The sequence below is a fragment of the Apteryx mantelli genome, chromosome 28 (assembly GCF_036417845.1).
Source record: "Apteryx mantelli isolate bAptMan1 chromosome 28, bAptMan1.hap1, whole genome shotgun sequence".
Lineage (NCBI taxonomy): Eukaryota > Metazoa > Chordata > Aves > Apterygiformes > Apterygidae > Apteryx > Apteryx mantelli.
In genome coordinates this window covers 6,050,273-6,070,300 of record NC_090005.1, presented here as the reverse complement: position 1 = coordinate 6,070,300, position 20,028 = coordinate 6,050,273, and the positions used below count along the sequence as shown (strand labels likewise).

The 20,028-nt window shown below is 64.4% G+C and overlaps 2 protein-coding genes across 3 annotated transcripts in view; one reads left to right on the top strand and one right to left on the bottom strand.

The window, feature by feature from the left end:
- Positions 1-5,793, top strand: part of NMT1 (N-myristoyltransferase 1) — a 20,750-nt gene extending 14,957 nt beyond the window's left edge. The window contains exons 10-12 of the mRNA XM_067312211.1: positions 105-272; positions 726-863; positions 2,834-5,793. Coding sequence (XP_067168312.1) covers positions 105-272; positions 726-863; positions 2,834-2,854 — 327 coding nt within the window. The 3' untranslated portion in view covers positions 2,855-5,793. The remainder of the gene's footprint in view (positions 1-104; positions 273-725; positions 864-2,833) is intronic.
- On the bottom strand, positions 5,761-20,028 carry PLCD3 (phospholipase C delta 3). 2 transcript variants are annotated; one of them, XM_067312209.1, is made up of 16 exons: positions 19,921-20,028; positions 15,312-15,473; positions 13,888-14,116; positions 13,636-13,765; positions 13,086-13,311; positions 12,103-12,304; positions 11,809-11,953; positions 11,537-11,689; positions 11,276-11,428; positions 10,877-10,912; positions 10,124-10,283; positions 9,392-9,508; positions 7,457-7,638; positions 7,214-7,349; positions 6,184-6,295; positions 5,761-6,101 (listed from the first exon to the last, which is right to left on the bottom strand). In XM_067312209.1, the coding sequence occupies exons 1-16, from the start codon at positions 20,021-20,023 to the stop codon at positions 5,846-5,848; spliced, it is 2,502 nt and encodes an 833-aa protein (XP_067168310.1). In that variant the 5' UTR covers positions 20,024-20,028; the 3' UTR covers positions 5,761-5,845. The 2 variants fall into 2 exon arrangements, with proteins under 2 accessions (XP_067168310.1, XP_067168311.1); XM_067312210.1 differs by having other exon boundaries at positions 5,933-6,101; positions 6,184-6,333.

The window sequence follows — 20,028 nt, the reverse complement described above, 5'->3', positions numbered from 1 at the left end:
GCGCATGCCCACTCAGACTGGCAAAGCGCCTCTGAAGTTCGAAGCAGGCATCGCCTGGCTCTGACGTGTTGCTGTGTCACAGAGGTGTCACTCTTGGCTTTCAGAGCGCCCCTGGGGAGGTGACAGACTTCCTGAGCTTCTACACACTGCCCTCCACCATCATGAACCACGCGACTCACAAGAGTCTGAAAGCTGCTTACTCCTTCTACAACGTTCACACCAAGACGCCTCTCATCGACCTCATGAGCGATGCTCTCATACTTGCCAAGTCGGTGAGTGCGGGCAGGGCCAGGCAGGTTGGGAGCAGGGCCGGAGCGACACCCTTGGGTGCTGGGCAGCTCACCGCAGGCGTCTCCTTCCTCCTGGCTACCTTTGGACTTGCGGGGAGGGCCGGCCTTGGGGCAGGGCTTTGTACCTCATACCCAGGGCTGTACAAACCCAAATCCTGAAGGGTCTGCAACCCAAGAGAGGGAAGGAACAGTAGCCTGAACCCTTTAAGAACCCACCTGCCAATGTCTGCCCATTTCTTACAGCAAAAGGTATTGCCTCGCTGTCCGTAGCACTTAAATTGAGAGCGGGTGCAGCAGTGCTCAGTTCTTCCCCAGCACCCTCGCTCCACTCTTCTGCGTGTGTGAAGCTGGGCAGGAGAGGGAGGCAGGCAGTGCCCACAGAGGAGAGCAGCCCATGGCTAGAGGAGCTGATGGCCTTGTTTCTTGCCTGTGCAGAAAGGATTCGACGTGTTCAATGCACTGGATCTCATGGAAAACAAAACCTTCCTGGAGAAGCTGAAGTTTGGGATTGGGGACGGGAACCTGCAGTATTACCTGTACAATTGGAAGTGTCCCAGCATGGCACCAGAGAAGGTTAGTCCATTGCTGGTCCTTCAGCCTGGCCAGCGCGTGGGCAGGGATCTTGCCTCACTGAGGGCTGTGGGGATGGACAGGCTGCCGGTGTCTGGCACTGCCTTTTCGCCTCATGGGGCCCCCAGCTCGGGATCCCACCTATGGACCAGCAGACTGACGTGTCCTTGCCGTGTTAGAGCGAGGATCTGCCCTCACACCCACCTCTGCGTTCCCAGGCCGGCTGCTGTCCAGTGTAGTGTCACACATGGTGACGGGTGAATCTAGTGACACCACCAGCACCTGGTGTGCCTGCACAGAGGGAGTCCTTGGGGAGAAGTTCTCACCGATTAATCTCCCCAGACTCATTTTACACTTGGACCAGTGTGGGACCAGAGTGGTTCAGGAGTCCTTAACCTCACGTGCATGTGCACTGATATAAAGCAAGATACAGAGTGGAGCCCCGGGGGAATTAATAGTCATCTGTGAAGAGGCGAAGGGTTGCAGGGGTAATGGATGTAACACCAATGGATGCAGCAGTCGCTCATCCTTAGCTAGGAGATGATTGCTGTGCCCTGTGAGCCTGCACAGGGCCTGGGTGTCACCTCTGCGTGTGTGTCAGTCTGTCTTCAGGGTCTTGGCATGTCCCGGTGGGACAAGACGGACAGGAGCTCCTCTAGAGAGAGCAGACGTGCTTTGAGAGCTGTTGGGTCACTGTTGAGCAGGAACCCATGATATAGGGATGCTCTGGCAGCCTGGTCACTCCTAGTGTGTGTGGAGGGGCTGAGCCGTGGGATCGCTGGGGTGCCACATCGTCCCCAAGGCCAGCAGCTCACTCCCCACCTAGCTGCTCCAAGCACTTGCAGTTGCTTCTATCCATCCCTGTAGAGACCTTGGGTAGATGCCTGCCCTGGGCCATCGTAGGCAGTATCCAGTTGCCCTGTGGCTACCGTGGCTCCACCATGGAGATGCTGCATTTCAGCATCCATCCAGTTCACAGCCGTCTTGGCGCGGCTTGAGAACCGCAAGCCATCCCGCTCGGCAGCGCTGCGCAGTGGATCTACGGTGTGTCCAAGCTAGATCAAAACAACTAATTAACGCAACTAGACTTTGATTCCCCTCGCAGGACTTGTGAAGCCAGGTCTGTGTCTGCTATCCGGAAAGTGAGAGAATCCTGTAGGCAGGCAGCTAGAGGTGTGAGGTCCAACAAGGCTGATTAGCATGTAATTACTTATTGCTGTGGCTTTCTCCAGCTGTGGTATTTGGGGTGCTGTCCCTGCAGCACCCAGTCCCGCAGCACCTGCAGGGCACGGTGCCACCAATCGACACTTTTGAAACCTTTCGATCCTTTAAAAAAAAAAGTCTCTAGAGGGTCGCTGGGAGGTTTATCCAGCTCCTCCCCTCGCTGAAAGGGCTGATGGCTTTGCATGCCTGGTGCTGGGAGCTGCTCTCCCGCTGTGCCCTGCGGAGGGTCTGAGCCCGTCTCTGCGCTTCCGGGCAGATCCCTGGGAGCAGCCACCAGCACGTCCCATCACACAGTGGCCAAAGAGCCCCCAGAAGGGCTGATTTCCTACAGCAGGACTTGTCATGGAACCAGGCTGTCAGGAAGCAATTTCTGTCCCGAGCCCCAAAGCAGAGGTACTGCTCTGCGCTGTCCTCTGTCTTGCAGACCGTCTGAGTTGGTCATGCAGGCAGGAGTTGTAGAGCAGCTAGGAAGACCCTAAACCTTGGCCACCTACCCAGATCCCAGCTGGCAGGACCCGTGTGCCTGTTCGGCTGCACCGCTTGCTCGTTTAGCCGGAAAAGGGCTGTGCAGGGCTCTCCTGGACTGTTGGTCTCAAAGGTCCTAGAGCCGGTGGGTGAATACACGCAGACAAGCTTGCTGAGGCCTTTCAGGAGGTACGGAGAGCTGCGTCTGTCCAGCTTTGGGTCTGGGGCAGAGGACGCTTGCACTCGGGCACTTCTTCACCTGCCATCTCCGTTGGCTCTCCCAGGTAGGACTGGTGTTGCAGTAAGCAAGCCCTACGAGGAGAGCGCAGCGCCGCTGAGGAGCTGCGCCCAGGAGAGATGCTGCCCTCGCTGTTTCCGCCAAAACCGGACCCGCGTGTGGAGAAGTGGAACTGAACCAGCTACACAAACATCGACTGATTTTAACGATTGTATCACACAATGCCGGCCACGGCTCCCCCGGTGGCGTCGGTGGTCTCCTTTGTTTTGATTTAATTGCATCCTCGTAAAGACGTGATCAAGGGAATGTAACTGCAGAAACTAGCTCATGATTGGCATATAATGGAGTTAACGGGTGAATAATAAAAGTATATATTATATATATTTTAAATCTTTCCTGTTCCAAACTGACACTAATGCACTCATCTGCTGAAGGCCACCTCCTGGTCCCCGGACCGTGACTCTTCTCAACAAGAAGCTGGGTTGGCAGAGGTAGTCGCTTAGTGTGCCGGGTTTTTGTCTGCACACAACAGGGCAAATCCTGCCCCAGGAAACGAGCTTGGTGGTTCATCACAAACCGCACCCAACGGCTCGGCGCAGACTTGGTGGAGAACCGGGACGGGAGCAGCAGGACGCCGTGGCAGGGCTGAAGCGCTCTTCTGCGTGCCGGGAGGGCTCGGGACCCGAGGCCTCTTGGAGGAGACACCCGGCTGCGCTCTGTCCCTGTGCTCGGCCGTCTCCGTTTGCTGCCTCCTCCGTTAAACTCGGTCCTTCCCAGCCCAGCTCTGCCGCAGGTGCCTTGAGAGGGAGGATGGCGCCGTCCCTCCCTGCGGGCTCGGGAGCAAGTCGATACTTATTACTAAGGGCTATTTGTGCAAGCGATGCCTTGTCCCTTCTCCTCCCCAGCCTCGGACACTCGAACCCTCTCTGCTCGACAGGACGAGCGCTGAACTGAGAAGTGGCAACTCCTGAAGGTCATGGGGACTCGGCTCCTCGCTGCCCATGGAGCACGTCTTGGATGCACCCAGCTCTGCTCTAACTCCTGGAGTCTTTCTCCTTCGCCGCTCCCCGAGAGGCCAGGGCTGCATGATGGGTGCTCTGGGCATCAGGGGACCCTCCGTCGCCGCTGCTGCGTCTGCTTTTCTCTCCAGGCCTGTTTTCCAAACCATCAAAAATGATACGCACGCGAACGGTTCCCTGAAACGTGTGATCGTCCTCTTCACCCGGGGGTGAAGCCTGTTGAGCCGCTCCAGTGCCTCTTCCACCAGGCTCGTGCTCTTGTGCTACAGCAACCTCTTTCCTTTGGTGGAAACCCTGTGTCCCGTAAAGATGAACTGTCGGGATGAAGTCGTCATCTTTGACAGAAATGCCTGGGAAGAGCGTGGCTCCCACACGCAAATCATGCGAAAAACAGCCCTGCCACAAAATCGGGAGGTGGCTCCTCCAGGAACTACTGTGGTTGCTTGGGACGTCTAGGCCGCATGCCCACAGTGGGGAAGGACCATCGTGTGGTCTTTTCTAACCATCTCTTCTAACCAGCTGCCTGTCCCCGCATTGCTGGTGGCCGGAGAAGGCTGGTGGTGGCTGGAGAGTCACGCCGGTACCACCGCGTGACTGTGCAGCCTTTGCAGGTCTTCTCTGGCCCCAGGTCACGTGAGCTGCTTCTGTAAAGGCAGTTTCCATTGCTCCGAGATGTTCTTGACTTCCAAGGCAAAGGTTTCCAAAGCTGGCAGCAAAGGCGAAGGGCTGTGGGCACCATACATCCTCGTCCCTCTGCACACCTTGAGCACTCGTGCCCCATGGCACATCGCTGGCCTCTTCCCAAGGCCTCCGTGTCCACAGGAGCGAGCACCGCGTGGCTTGGAGAGCCCCTTCCTCCACACCCAGCTCCCCGTGGACCCAGGGGGCTTTGCCCACCTTGGCCTGGACCTCTGTGGCCTCACAGAAGATCCAGGAGCCACCACATCTGTCCCAGCAGAGCTACTGGATCTCCTTGCCCGGGCTGGGGGTCCAGGGCTGCGAGCTGAGTCCCGTATCACCTATGCAAGAATCGACGTCCCTTCCCTTGTCCCGCCACCGTGCCGAGGAGGCCGGAGGCCACCTGCGTTGGGGCTGGAGGGGAGGTCACACGCAATGGGATGCTCCTTACGGCTCAGGTGAGCCTCGAGGCGTCTCTTGGGGAAACGGAGCCCATTCGAAGCTTCTGCTGGCTTAAACCACCCCTCCTGCGCCCTCCCCTCGCTGGGGGAAAGCCCTCTGCAAAAGGACACCCCCCCGGAGCGGAGAGCTGGTGAAGGCTGTGGAGGGACACCAGCGCTGAGGGACGTGGAGCTGGGAGCCCATGAAGCTCTTGGGGTCCTTCCCTTGGCTGCTGTGGGGTGCGGAGGGGTCCGTGAGGGCCCTCTCCGTGTGCCGGCCACCGTTTGGGCTTCAGGAGCGGCCAATCCTGCAACCTTCCCACCCTGCGGCCGGGCCCGTGCACCCAGCGAGGAGCTGGGTGCAAACCGAGCACCCGTGGGTGCCTGCTGGCAACCCGTGAGCAGCAGCTGCTCCTTACGGCTCATCGTGCAACCGCTCTAGGAAGATACTGTCTCCAGCATCCGGCTTTTTGCTTTTTCCCCAAAGCTTTTCCGCCCGCGGTTTAAGCCACATCGCTTGCGAACGCCCAGCCGGCGCTTCCCGTGTGCGCCTGGCCACGGGCAGCTCCGGGAAGGACATCGGAAACCTGGGGCCTCGCTTGCCCGCGGCGGCCGGCTGGCGAAGGGCAGCGCTTCCCAGCGGGAAGGGCCGGGGAGAACCCTGGAACTGTCTTTCCCTGCCCGAATCTCTGCATCTCCCTTTTCCCCCCCCCCCCCCCCAAGGAAAGGCGCTTTTCAAGCTCTTGCGCCGCCTTGGAAACCTCAACCCGGCTCCGTCCCTCTCCCCTGGGGCTTCGGCACAGCTTCGGCGGTGGCGACCTGAGCCGTGGCCGCTCTCCGGCTCCGTTAAATAAACCTTTATTCCACTCGCTTGCCAACCTCGTATAAATATTTGACCGGTGCCGGTCCTCTAGCACAGGGTTACAAACGCAGCCGGCTTTCGCGTTGGGCGCCGAGCACCTCGGGACCGCCGAGCTGCCGGTGGCGGGGGGCCGCGGGGCGGCGGTGGCGGCGGCGACGCTGCGGGTTGCTCTCGCCCATCGCGCCGTCGGGGCTCTGGTCCCGGTTGCGGCGGCCGCGCCGGGAGCTCACGGCCGCTCGCACCGCACGTGCACGAAGAGCGTGGCGGGGGCCAGCGAAGCGCCGTCCTTGGAGAGCAGGTGGATGTGGCGGTAGCCTGCGGGGAAAGAAGGGAGCGAGAGGGCGGCGGTCGGCCCCTCGCTGCGCCGCGGCCCCGGCGCCGCGCGCCCACCACCCACCTTGGCGCACGCTGGCGAGGGGCAGGGTGAACTGGCCCACGAAGTCGTTGCAGGAGGCGCTGTCGTAGTCCTCCACCACGAAACGCACCAGCGCCAGCTCGGGCACCCGCAGCTGGAAGGTCAGCGTCTCTTCCCAGCGGGGATTGAAGCCTGCGCCCCGCGCGTCAGGCCGGGGGGACGTGGGCACCCTGGGCCACCCCGGGCCACCCCGGGCCACCCCGGGGCTCTGGGTGCGGGGACTGGGCTCATCCGTCCCTCCCACCACCCCGCTAGGGCCGGGTGCTGCTCGGGCTCCAGCCCAGGCTCGGGTGTACTATGGGGTCATACTGGGGCCAGTACTGGGGAAGCAGGGGTCATACTGGGGTGTACTGGGGGAGACAGGGGTCATACTGGGCTGGGCTGGGGTGTACTGGGAGGGAAAGGGGTCACACTGGGGCCAGACTGGGGTATATGGAGGGGGACAGGGGTCATATTGGGGTGTACTGGGGGGTGGGGGGCATACTGGGGCCAGGCTGGGGTGTACTGGGGGTGCGAGGGGTCAAACTGGGGCAGGGAGTATACTGGGGAGGGGTGGGGGTCACACTGGGGCTGGGCTGGGGTATACAGGGGGGACACAGGTCATACTGGGGTGTACTGGGGGGGGACAGTGGTCATACTGGGAGGGGCAGGGGTCATATTGGGGCTGGACTAGGGTGGACTGGGGTGGACTGGGGATCATACCGGGCTGGGCTGGGGTGTACTGGGAGGGAAAGGGGTCACACGGGGGCCAGACTGGAGTGTACTGGGGGGGTATGGGAGTCACACTGGGGCCGGACTGGGGTGTACTGGCGGGGGGGTCACATCGGTGCCAGGCTGGGGTGTACTGGAGTGATGGAGGGGTCACACTGGGGTTGGACTGGGGTGTACTGGAGTGATGGAGGGGTCGCACTGGGGCTGGACTGGGACATACTGGGAGGAGAACGGATGTCACCCTGGGACCCCACCCCCACCCCCCCAGCCGGGCTGCGGCGCCCGGCGGCCGCTCGCCCACCGTTGTTGAGCTTGTGCTGGGTCTGCTTCTTGCTGCAGTCGGCGGGGACGCCGTGGATCTCCACCCGCACCAGCGGGTCCACGATGGAGCTCCTCTTCTCCGCGTTGAGCTTGGGCAGCTGCTGGGCCGTGATCACCTGCGGAAGGGGGGCGAGAGGCGGCTGGGCCAGCGGCGCCGGCGGCCCCGGTGGCCCCGATGGGTGGCCGGGTGGTCGGGAGGGTGGTGGTGGCCCCGCGGCCTCACCCTGATGGCCAGGACCAGGCGGTGCTGGGCCTGGCCGGGCCCCGGCGGCGCCTCGGGGCCGAAGGAGCCGCGGCTGCTCCGCAGGAAGCCGGGTTTCAGCACGTAGCCGCAGCGCCCGTTGCCCAGGAAGCGCCCGGCGTTGAGGTCCATCTCGTAGCCCGGCGTCTGGAAGTTGAGGGCCACTGCCGAGGGAGAGAGAGGGCGCTCGGGGGGCGGCCGGGGGGTGCTGCACCCCGCAGGGGTGGGCTGAGGGGTGCCAGGGTGGGGTGGGCCAAGGGGTGCTGGGTCGGGGTGGGATGAGAGGTGCTGGGTCAGGGTGGGATGAGGGGTGTTGGGTCAAGGTGGGCCAAGGGGTGCCAGGTTGGTTTGGGCCAAGGGGTGTTGGGTCAGGGTGGGCCAAGGGGTGCTGGGGTGGGGTGGGATGAGAGGTGCTGGGTCAGGGTGGGATGAGGGGTGTTGGGTCAAGGGGTGCTGGGCTGGTTTGGGACGATGGGTGCTGGGGTGGGGTGGGCCAAGGGGTGCTGGGGTGGGGTGGGACGAGAGGTGCTGGGGTGGGGTGGGACGAGGGGTACTGGGCTGGTTTGGGCTGAGGGGTGCCGGGTTGTGGATGAGCCATGGGGTGCTGGGTTGGGGTGGGCCAAGAGGCGCTGGGTCGAGGTGGACCGAGGGGTGCTGGGTCGGGGTGGGTTGAGGTGGGACGAGGGGTGCTGGGTCAGGGAGGGCTGATGCCTGTGCTGGGGTGGGCCGAGGGCTGCCAGGTAGGGGAGGGGGCTGACGTCCACACCGGACTGGGCCAAGGGGTGCTGGGTTGAGGGGACCAAGGGGTGCTGGGTTGCAGGTGAGCTGATGTCCATGTTGCGGTGGGCCGAGGGGTGCTGGATCAGGTGGTCCAAGGGTGCTGGGTCATGGTGGGCTGATGCCTGTGATGGGGTGGGCCAAGGGGTGCTGAGTTGGAGTGGGCTGAGGGCCAACGGGTCACTGAGGGGGCTGATGCCGGCACTGGGGGTGGGCTGAAGGGTGCCAGGTTGGGGGGGGAACCAAGGGGCACCAGGTCAGGGGGGTTGAGGGGTGCTGGGTTGGGGGGGGGGGAGGCTGATGCCCATGCCAGGTTGGGCCAAGGGCAGCTGGGTCAGGATGGGCCGAGGGGTGCTGGATCAGGTGGGTTGAAGGGTGCTGGATCCGATGGGCCAAGGGTTAATGGATCAGGGGGGTTGAAGGGTGTCGGATCCGATGGGCCAAGGGTTAATGGATCAGGGGGGGTTGAAGGGTGCTGGATGCGATGGGCCAAGGGTTAATGGGTCAGGTGGGTTGAAGGGTGCTGGATCCAATGGGCCAAGGGTTAATGGATCAGGGGGGTTGAAGGGTGCTGGATGCGATGGGTCAAGGGTTAATGGATCAGGGGGGTTGAAGGGTGCTGGATGCGATGGGCCAAGGGTTAATGGATCAGGTGGGTCGAAGGGTGCTGGATGCGATGGGTCAAGGGTTAATGGATCAGGGGGGTTGAAGGGTGCTGGATGCGATGGGCCAAGGGTTAATGGATCAGGTGGGTCAAAGGGTGCTGGATCCGATGGGTCAAGGGTTAATGGATCAGGTGGGTTGAAGGGTGCTGGATGCGATGGGCCAAGGGTTAATGGATCAGGTGGGTCGAAGGGTGCTGGATCCGATGGGTCAAGGGTTAATGGATCAGGTGGGTTGAAGGGTGCTGGATGCGATGGGCCAAGGGTTAATGGATCAGGTGGGTCGAAGGGTGCTGGATCCGATGGGTCAAGGGTTAATGGATCAGGTGGGTTGAAGGGTGCTGGATCCGATGGGCCAAGGGTTAATGGATCAGGGGGGTTGAAGGGTGTCGGATCTGATGGGCCAAGGGGTGCCGGGGTGGGGGGGGGGTGCGGTGTGCGGTGCCGCGCGGGGCCGGCCTCCCTGGCGAGGCCGCACCGAGCTGGCAGCCGGCGTTCCACATCTCCTGGGGGTTGTAGTTGGAGGAGTTCATCTTGAGCCCCAGCGGGTAGACGCGGCTGAGCTGCTGGGCGTTGTAGCGGACGAAGGCCTTGCCTGCGGGAGGGTGGGCTGAGCGGGTCCGGGTGCGCAGGGCGCCCGGGCGGGACGGGGCACCCCTGGGTGCCATGCACGGCCACGCTGGCTGCCCCAGCACTCTCCGGCTGGGAGACGACCTCCTGCCGGTGCCCATGGAGGCACCTGCTCAGCCAGGTGGGTGCAGAGCCTCGACCTGGACCTTGGATCCTGACCCTGGATCCTGACCCTTGGTCCTGATCCCGGCCCCTGACCCTGGATCCTGACCCCCAGGCTCTGATTCTGGACTCTGACACTGGATCCTGACCCCAGACCCTGGCCCCACATCCTGACCCTGGACCCATTACCCTAGACCCTGGCCCCACATCCTGACCCTGGAGCCCAGACCCTGACCTGAGACCTGAGACCCTGATCCTGGACCCTGACCCCAAACCCCGGACCAGGTCCCCTGGACTCTGACCCTGGGTGCTGGACCCCAGGGTCCCCCAACCACACCAGACCCAGGGCAGCACATCCCTGAGCATCACCACTCAGAGCAGCCCCGATGACAGCCCAGAGTAACCCAGTTTGTCCCACCCAGTGGTTGCCCCACGTCCTGGCCAAGCCTGGGACCAGTGCCCGTCCCCTCACCCTCACCTGCCTCCCTGATGAGCTTCCGGGCCTTCCTCTCGCTGAAGGATGACATCTCGCAGGGCCGTGGGTCGCGCAGGGCCTGGGCCAGGCCGGGGAAGGGCACAGCTTGGCAGTACACCACCACCGAGGAGAGCTCTGGGGCCACCTGTGAGGCCTCCTTTGCCTGGAGGAGTCGGGGCAGCCTCAGAGCCAGCCCTGGCTCCAGCGCCTGCCCGTGGACCATGGCCCCCCACCCAACCCAGCTGGGACTCTAAAGAGCCCTGATCAGGCTGACACTGAATGCTGAGCCCCCAAAGCGATGGAGACCCTGAGGCAGTGGAGCACCCAAAGCAATGGAAACCCCAAGGCGATGGACACCCCGAGGCAATGGAGAACCCAAGGTGATGCAGACCCAAGATGATGGAGACCCCCAAGGCACTATAGACACAAGGCTATGGAGACCCCAAGGCAACAGACACCCCGAAGCAATGGAGACCCTGAGGCAATGGAGAACCTGAGGTGATGGAGACCCCGAGGTGATGGAGAACTCCCCGAGGCGATGGATACCCCAAGGTGAAGGAAACCCCAAGGCGATGGAGACCCTGGGCATGGTGCCCCCAGACCCATGGGAGAAAATGGAAGCACTGCTGGCGGGTTCCCAGGCTCAGTCCCCTCTTCCCGGTACTGACAGCTGCTCACCATGCCCACGGGCACGGAGACTGCTCAGCCCCACAGTGCCGGACCCCCGGCACACCCGGCTCCAACACCACAACCCACCTGCAGCGGTTTGATCTCCTGCAGAGAGTGAAGCGACTGGAAGAGGAGAAAGAGAGACCATGTCAGGGGATGCCCAGGAGCGCTTGGCCCCCCAGCACCACCAGTCCAGCCATAGGGTCTTCTCCAGCATCAGCACTGGCCTTTCCCAGCAGAAAACACCCGGGGATCCCAGAAGGGCTCAGCATGGCACCGTGGCAGCACCGTCACGGTCACCCCTTGGGGCACAAGGAGCTGGGGGCAAGGGAGCAGCCCTGGGTCGGGGTGCTGGGGCTGCCCGGTGCAAGGCCACAACGTGTCCTCCAGCACGCAGTACCCCCACCTCTACCATTGGCATGGTGGCAGTGGGGCTGAGGAGAGCAGCAGCACTCGAGAGCCAGCCTCATGCCCACCGCCCCTCACCTGCCGGCTGCCTCTCTCCTGCAGGCCCTCTTCCTCCTCCTCTTCCTCCTCCTCCTCCTCGTCCTCATTGTCTGACAGGGAGCCGCTGCTCCGGGGCTCATGCTGCAGGTCTGGCAGCTTCTTTCCTTTCACCAGGACCTTCCCCTTCAGCTGCTGCAGGAGGAAGGACCAAGCTCTGGGTTTGGTGGGGACACGGGACTGGCCCGATGGGGACACAGCAGCAGGCAAGCTGGTCCCCGCTGCAGCCTAGGGTGGCTTTACCTCCGGGGATGGGAGGTCCTTGGGGTCCTGTCCCTCCAGCGGCTGGGTCAGCAGCATGTCCCCCAGGATGGCCTTCATGTGACGGGCCATGGTGGCCTGCTGCTCCAGCCCGCAGTGGTTCTCCAGGGACAGGATGACGGGGTAGGGCGATTGCTGTGGACGGAGGGGCCGGGCAGGGCTGAGTGGGTGGCCGAGGGCACCCGGCACGTGGAGCACCCGCTGCCAGCCCCACCAGGAGCACCGTGGTGCCCACCTCACGGAGCATCGCTCACCTTGAAGGCGTAATCGCGGATGCTCTCGATGACGTCACGGAAGAGGATTTTGGAGGTGAGCGTGTGGCCGTGGTAGATGATGGGCTCCCCGTTGGAGCCCTCCCAACAGTCCAGCTCCACGCAGCGGCAGCCCTTCATGAACGCCCTGCCCATGCGGAGCCGGCACGTCAGCCCCACGGCGCCCGGGCCAGCCGGCAGCCCCCAAAGCAGCCAAGAGCAACGGGGCCGTGGCCACCAAACTCTGCAGCCTCTCAGGTCGCCCAGAGCCCCCTCCAGCCACCATGCGGGTCCCACCTGATGTAGGCTTCGGTGCTGCTGGTGCCACCGATCTGGTTGTCGGTCAGGTAGGTGTTGTGGGAGGAGGAGATGAAGTAGTGGCACAGGGGCTGGCTCATGTCCTGGTGCACTTTGGTGTGCTCCTGGTTGAGGATGTCCCCGTCGGCAGAGAGCAGGTACATCATGAAGCCGTCGAGCATCATGAGGTCCTGCTGCTTGGCTGGGGGACACGGCAGCAGGGCGTTGGAGAGGGCTGGCACGTGTCCGTGCCACCCTCGGTCTGGTATCACGGCACATGGGGAACCATCCCCACCCTGATGGCCCCTTTTCCCATAAGGTCACACTCGCCCCAGGCCTGGTACTGTGGCATTCTGTGGACATGGAGGTCTCCTTGGCGTCTGTCTGCAGCCTGATGTCCCCTGTCCCAGAGTGGTACACTCACCCAGGGGACATGGAGGTCCCCTTGGTGTCCCTTCCCACCCTGATGTCCCCACAACGTCACCCTCACCCCAGGCCTGGCACTATGGACCCAGAGGACCTGGAGGTCCCCTTGGTGTCCATCCCCACCCTGGTGTCCACTGTCTCCATAGTGTCACCCTCACCCCAGGCCTGGCATTGTGGCACCCAGGGGATGTGGAGGTCCCCTTGGTGTCCTTCCCCACCCCAATGTCTCCTGTCCCCACAGTGCCACGTTCACCAGGAGGGACACGGGCTGCTAGGGAAGGGACAGGGGACACGGGGCTGTGGCTTTGATGACATGGGCCACTCGCCCTCGCCCCAGCTCCAGCGAGCCGGGGACAACCCCAGAGCAGGCAAGGCCACGTCCCCGTCCCCAAGGCTGCCGCCCCTCAACCCCTCGCTCCACACCGTTGCCAGCTGCCCGCCCAGCAGCCAGCCGCACCGCCAGCCCTGAGCTGAGTTTGCCCGTTCTCAGCCGGGCCGCGCCGCGGCCAGGAGCCCCATCACCTCCCCACCACCACCACCAGCACCACCACCACCACCTTTCTCGTTGAGCTCGTAGGCGTGGATGATGGCGCGGGCCTGGCGCGGGCTGGCCTCCTCGCCCTGGTCGCGCAGGAACTCCCGCAGCTCCTCGGCCGACAGCACGCAGTCCTCGCCCGAGTAGCGCCCGAAAATCTCCTCCAGCTCCGGGCGCCGCAGCAGGCGCCGGCAGAACTCCTCCACCTCGCGCTCCTCCAGCCGCTCGTCGCCCGACCTGTCGCACTCCTGGGGGGAGCCGAGAGCCCAGCTTTGGGGGGGGACAGGACGGGACGGGGCGGCCCCCTCGCCTCGGCTGTGCCCCTGCCTGCGGGGGCAGATCGGGGCCCCCTCCGGTGTGATGAGTTTGGGGGGTCTCAGCTGCCTGCCCGCAGCAGGATCTAGGACTCCGGGCTCGGCGGGGGGGGGGGGGGGGTTGTGCTTGGCGGGGCAGCCGGGCGGGAGGAGCACCCTGGGTGTGCTGAGTTTGGCAGTCCTCTGCCGAGCCCTCCGCGCTCGGAGCGTGCTGGGGGGGGGGGGAACGGACGGCAGGACGCGGCGGGACGGCGGTACCTTGAAGAGCTTGTAGGCGTAGATGTCGTTCATGTCGACGTTGATCATCCGCAGCACGTTCTTGATCTCGCGGAAACACATCTTGTTGTCCTTGTTCTTGTCGGCGCGCCGCAGCATATCGTGGATCCAGGTGAGCCCAGGTAAGGAAAGAGCCCGGCAGCGTGTCCGTGCCGGCTCCCCCCGGCGTCCCCACGGCAGCGTGCCGGACCGTCCCCAATCCCCGCACGCCTTGGCTCTCCCATTGAAGGATATTGGTCGAGCTTCTCCCGCTGGCTCATGGTGTCCACTCGTGCGATGAGTTTGTTGAGCCCCTGCACCCAGTGCCGGGCGTCCTCCTCGCCCCGGGCGGCCAGGTCGAGGTTTTTCCGCTTGCCCTTGAAGACGATGGTGAAGCAGTGCCTCTCGGGGAAGGAGGCGCCGTACTTGCGCAGCCCCTCGGACTGGTACCCCTCGCGCACGCCCTCGATGTGCATCACGGAGACTGCGGGGACACGAGGCGCTGACGGTCCCCCCCCGCGGCTCCTGGCGGGGGGGGCGGCGGTGGTGGGTGCCCCTTTGCACCCCGGGGTGCCCGCGGCTGCCCTAAAGCCGGCGGCGGGAGCCGGGCGCCGTCACGGCCGTGCTTAATCGGCCTTTTCGGCCGCTCTAATCCCCGGCTAGACAGAGCCCGGTGGCATCCTGGGGACGGTGACGCTGGCTGTGGCCGGGGGGGATGGAGCTGTTTCCCGTTGGAAAGAGCAGGATGGTGCTGGGGAGCAGGGCAGAGGCCGGCCGGGAGGGAAACGGGCCCTCGTGCTGGTCCCGCTGCCGGTACAGAGGATGGCAACGGCAGCTGGGCTCCGGGGGCTCGGCCACGGCTGCACTGGGAGGCACTGGGATGCACTGGGAGGCACTGGGCTGGGGCTGGAGGGGCAGAGCAGAGTGGGTTGCAAGGCCTGGGGGGGGGGTCTGGGCCCCCTGTGGTGGTGTGGCTACAGGTCGGGTCCAGGTTGGGGGCTGGGACCTGGGCTGGGGTCCAAGTCCCAGGTGGTGCCCAGGGTTATATCCTGGGTCCTGGGTTGTGTCAAGGGTCCTGGGTTTGTGCCCAGGGTCCTTGGTCATGTCCAGGGTCCTTGGTCATGTCCAGGGTCCCAGGTCATGCTCAGGGTCCCAGGTTTGTACCCAGAGTCCCAGGTCATGCTCAGGGTCCTGGATCAAGCCCAGGGTCCCAGGTTTGTGCCCAGGGTCCTTGGTCATGTCCAGGGTTCTTGGTCATATCCAGGGTCCCAGGTCATGCTCAGGGTCCTGGGTTGTGCCCAGGGTCCCAGGTCATGTCCAGGGTCTTGGGTCAAGCCCAGGGTCCCAGGTCATGTCCAGGGTCCCAGGTCATGCCCAGGGTCCTGGGTCAAGCCCAGGGTCCCGGGTCATGCCCAGGGTCCCAGGTTTGTGTCCAGGGTCCCAGGTCATGCTCAGGGTCCCAACTCATACCCTGGGTCCTGGGTCATGCCCAGGATCTCAGATCGCACCCTGGGTCCCGCGTAGCGCCCAGGGTCCCTGTCCCGGGTCGTGCCCTGGGTCCCACTGGCGGCTTCAGGGCCCCAGCTGGTTCCCAGCTGCTCGCTGCGGTTCGAGGCGGTGTGGGGACAGGTCCCGGAGCCCTGAGCTCCCAGGGGACGTCCCCGGCCGCCGGCACTTACAGATCTGCTTGGAGCGAGCGTGCCGGAAGCGCCTCTCGAACCAGATGGTCATGCCGTCCTCCTGCAAGCGGTACAGGCGCTCCTTGGCCCGCCGCGGCGACTTGATCTTCCAGAGCAGCGAGCCCTTCAGCATGAGCTTGATGTCCTCGTCGTCCGTCAGGCCTGCGAGGGGACGCATCCGTCGGCGCCCGGCACCCTGCCGCTGTCCGCCTGCCCCGGGCGCACCCACCCGCCCCAGGAGCTGGGCGAAGAACCGCGGCCAGAAGCTTCTCCTGGCTCGGGAGCACACCCGTCTGCGCACCTACGCGCACCGTCGCATGCACAACCCTCTGCGCACAGCCGCACGCACACCTGTACGTGTACACACCCGCCCACCAGTGCACACACTCCTGTGGGACAGACACGAGAGGATGGGATGGGCCAGGACAGGACAGGGTGGGACAGGACAGGACAGGATAGGCATGATAGGACAGGACAGACACGATGGGATGGGATGGAGGAACGGGATGGGACAAGATGGGACAGGATGAGACAGACCAGATGGGACAGGACAGACAAGATGGGACAGGACACACAAGATGGGACAGGACAGACATGATGGGATGGGACAGGACAGAACAGGATGCACCAGATAGGATGGGACAAGTTGGGACAGGACAGGACAGGCATGACAGGACACAACATAGGTGATGGGATGGGACAGACACACTAGGACAGATGGCACAGGGCAGACACGACAGGACAGGATGGGACAATGGGATGGGATGGGACAGATGTTGGGATGGGATGGAGGGACAGGACGGGACAGGACAAGACATGATGGGATGGGACAGGTACGACAGATGGGACAGGATGGGATGGGAGGGGATGGGATGGGATGGGATGGAATGGAATGGGACACACATGACATGACAGACATGACAGCATGGGATGGGACAAGCAGGCCAAGACAGGTTGGATGGGACAGACATGATGGGATGGGACAGGAAAGGACAGGACAGACGGGATGGGAGAGATGGGATAGGACAGGCATTATGGGATGGGACAAGACAGGATGGGACAGGATAGGATAGGACAGGCATGACAGGATGGGACAGGACAGGAGGGGACAGATGGGATGGGATGGGATGGGATGGGATGGGCCAGACACAGATGAGACAGGACAGGACAGGACAGATGGGATGAGATGGGACAGATGGTACAAGCCACCACCATCCAGCCCCTCTCGTGCCTGTGCGGGAACAACCCTGGGCAACAGCTCCAGGGCCCTGCCCAGTCCGTGGAGCAGAGGCTGGTAAATCCCGACGGAGCCGCCCAAATCCTGCTCCCTTGCCCTGTGCACCGTTGCCAACGGCAGAGCCCGGAGCGGCACGGGAATAGCCTGGGAGGCCGGACCGGAGGTGAGTCACCGACCCGCTCGCTGGGACGGGGCGGCCGGGCTTGCACCCGGCCTCGCGGTGGGCTGGGACTTTTCCATCCATTATCCAAGAAACAACTCAGTTATTTCCTCCCTTTTTTTTTGCAATCTGTAAAAACAGCCCCGGCGCTCCGGTCTCTCCCGCTCCGTTTGGAAACGCTCCCCTGGGGTGGAAAACGGCAGTTTGGGGGCTGAGCAGCCTCGGGGATGTGGCCACCGTCTCCGCCCCGGCCCCCGCGTGTCCTTGGCTCAATGGGGCGCTTGTCCTTCCCGAGCGCCGGCAGCCCCCGCGCGTGCCGGCTCCGGAGCCGGGCCGGGCGGCTGCGCTCACCCCCGCGGGGTGCCGGGAAGTCGGCCGAAACGGCCTTCCCTCGGCACAGCACCCGGCACCCTGCAGCCCGCCGGCACCTGGAGCTGCTGTCCCGAGTGTCACATGCACGGACACACGGATGCATGGATACACTGGTGCATGGATACACAAATGCACAGATCCATGGATACACAGGTGCATGGATACATGGATTCATGGATACACAGATTCATGGACACAGATGCATGGACACGCAGGTGAATGGATACATGGATACACAGATCCATGGATACACGGATTCATGGATACATGGATTCATGGACACACGGATTCATGGACACACAGATGCATGGATGCATGGATACACAGATTCATGGATACAGGGATTCATGGATGCAGGAATTCATGGATACACCGACGCACAGACACAAGGATGCAGGGAAGCATGGGCGCACGGACACACTGACACATGGATGCACAGACACCAGGATGCACAGACACTCGGATGCCTGGATGCACAGACACCAGGATGCACAGACACAGGGACGCAGGGACACACAGACACATGGACACAGGGATGCACAGACACAGGGACGCATGGACACAGGGATGCACGGAGGCGTGGCCAGAGGGATGCACAGACAGGGACACACAGACACAGGGATGCACGGACCCAGGCACGCACGGACGCACATACACGCAGGCAGCGCCGCAGGCAGGCGCACAGCCGCACGGAGACGCGCGGCTCCCGGCACACGCCGGAGCGCAGGCAGGGGCCGGCCCGGGGGCTGGCAGCACGGCCTGCCTGCACCGCGCGTCCACACAGCACCCTTGCACCCCGGTATTAAAGGGGGCCAGGCCAGACCTGCTCCCGTTGGGTTTGCAAGACGAACCCTCGGGCCATCAATGAAGCGAGTTGCTGAGACTCAGCCCCACGTCCGGGCATCGCTCGGTTGCCCTAAAATCCCGCCGAGGAGCCCGCTCCTCCAGCCGGGCCCGCGCAGCCCGGGGCCTGCAGGGATCCCGGCGTCCGAGGGCTCGGCTCAGCGCCGTCCGCCCCGCACCCAGCGCACGGCGTAACGATGCTGCTTCTCCATCCCACGCGGCCCTGGCCGGTTCGAGCGGAGGGGATGGGCTTTGGCTGAACGCCCTGCCCGGCCGTGCCTCGGTTTCCCCATGTGGGAAGCGGATGGAGGAATTGCTCCACTCCCATGAAGAGGTCAGCGGGGGCCTGAACTCCGGTGAAGGGGGGCAACGGGAACCCAATGGGCAGGGAGGTGGGATCTGCCCGCACCCTGCTGCACTGGAGGGACCCGTCTCAGGCATGGGGACCTTTCCCAGCCATGGGGACACCTCCCCGCCATGGGGACCTGACCCTGCCATGGGGACACCTGCCACCTCGGGGACTCTCCCTTCCATAGGGACCTGTCCCAGCCATGGGGACCACTCCCTGCCATGGGGACCTCTCCCAGCTGTGGAGACACCTCCCTGCCATGGGGACACCTGCCCATGGTGAGGACCTCACCTAGCCGTGGGACCCTTCCCTGCCATGGGGACCCCGGTCACCTCAGAGACTCTCCCTGCCATAGGCACCTGTCCCTGCCACAGGGTCCCGGCCACCTTGGGGACTCTCTCTGCCATGGGGACCCCTGCCACCTTGGGGACCCTCCCTGCCATAAGCACCTGTCCCTGCCACGGGGTCCTGGTCATCTTGGGGACCCTCTCCACCATGGGGACCCCTGTCACCTTGGGGACCCTCCCTGCCATGGGGACCTCAGTCACCTTGGGGACCCTCCCTGCCATAGGCACCTGTCCTGGCCATGGGGCCCCGGCCACCTCGGGGACTCTCCCTGCCATGGGGACCCCTGCCACCTTGGGGACCCTCCCTGCCATGGGCACCTGTCCCTGCCACGGGCACCTGTCCCTGCCATGGGGTCCTGGCCATCTTGGGGACCCTCCCTGCCATGGGGATCTGACCCTGTTATGGGGACACCTGCCCATGGTGAGGACATCACCTAGCCATGGGACCCTTTCCTGCCATGGGGACCCCTGTCACCTCGGGGACCCTCCCTGCCACAGGCACCTGTCCCTGCCACAGGGTCCCGGCCACCTTGGGGACTCTCCCTGCCATGGGGACCCCTGTCACCTTGGGGACCCTCCCTGCCATAGGCACCTGTCCCTGCCACGGGGTCCTGGCCACCTCGGGGACCCTCCCTGCCATGGGGATCTGACCCTGCCACGGGGTCCTGGTCATCTTGGGGACCCTCTCCACCATGGGGACCCCTTCACCTTGGGGACCCTCCCTGCCATGGGCACCTGTCCCTGCCACAGGGTCCCGGCCATCTTGGGGACCCTCCCTGCCATGGGGATCTGACCCTGTCATGGGGACACCTGCCCATGGTGAGGACCTCACCCAGCCATGGGACCCTTCCTTGCCATGGGAACCTCAGTCACCTCGGGGCCCCTCCCTGCCATGGGCACCTGTCCCGGCCATGGGGACCTCAGTCACCTTGGGGACCCTCCCTGCCATGGGCACCTGTCCCGGCCACGGGGTCCTGGACACCTCGGGGCCCCTCCCCACCATGGGGACCTGTCCTGGCCATGGGGTCCCGGACACCTCGGGGCCCCTCCCCGCCCCGGGGCCCCCTCGGCGCGCTGCCCCCCCCCAGCCCCGGCCCCGGCCCCGGCCCCGGCCCCGGCCCCGGCCCCGGCGGGCAGCGGCGGCCGCCCCGTCCCGTCCCCTCCCGCCCCGCCGCATCGGAGCCCGCGGGCGGCGCCCGCCTCCCCCCGGGGCCCGGTGCCCGGAGCGCGGGGCCCGGGGCCGGGGCCGGGGCCGGGGCCGGGGCCGGGGCCGGGGCGGCGCGGGGCCCCCCGGGACTCACCCATCTTCTTGAAGGCTCTGCCGGGCCGCCGGGGGCCGCCGGTGCCGTCGGCGGGGGGCAGCGGCTGCTCGGTGCCGCTCCGCGTCCTCCTGCCGCAGATCATGGTGC

Coding starts and splice junctions, on each gene's coding strand:
- PLCD3 (XM_067312209.1), bottom strand. CDS start 20,023: ATGATCTGCGGCAGGAGGACGCGGAGCGGCACCGAGCAGCCGCTGCCC. Junction 14,117..15,311: donor CGCTCGCTCCAAGCAGATCT/GTAAGTGCCGGC, acceptor GTGTCCCCGCAG/TCTCCGTGATGCACATCGAG. Junction 7,350..7,456: donor GCCTGGTCCTGGCCATCAGG/GTGAGGCCGCGG, acceptor CCCCTTCCGCAG/GTGATCACGGCCCAGCAGCT.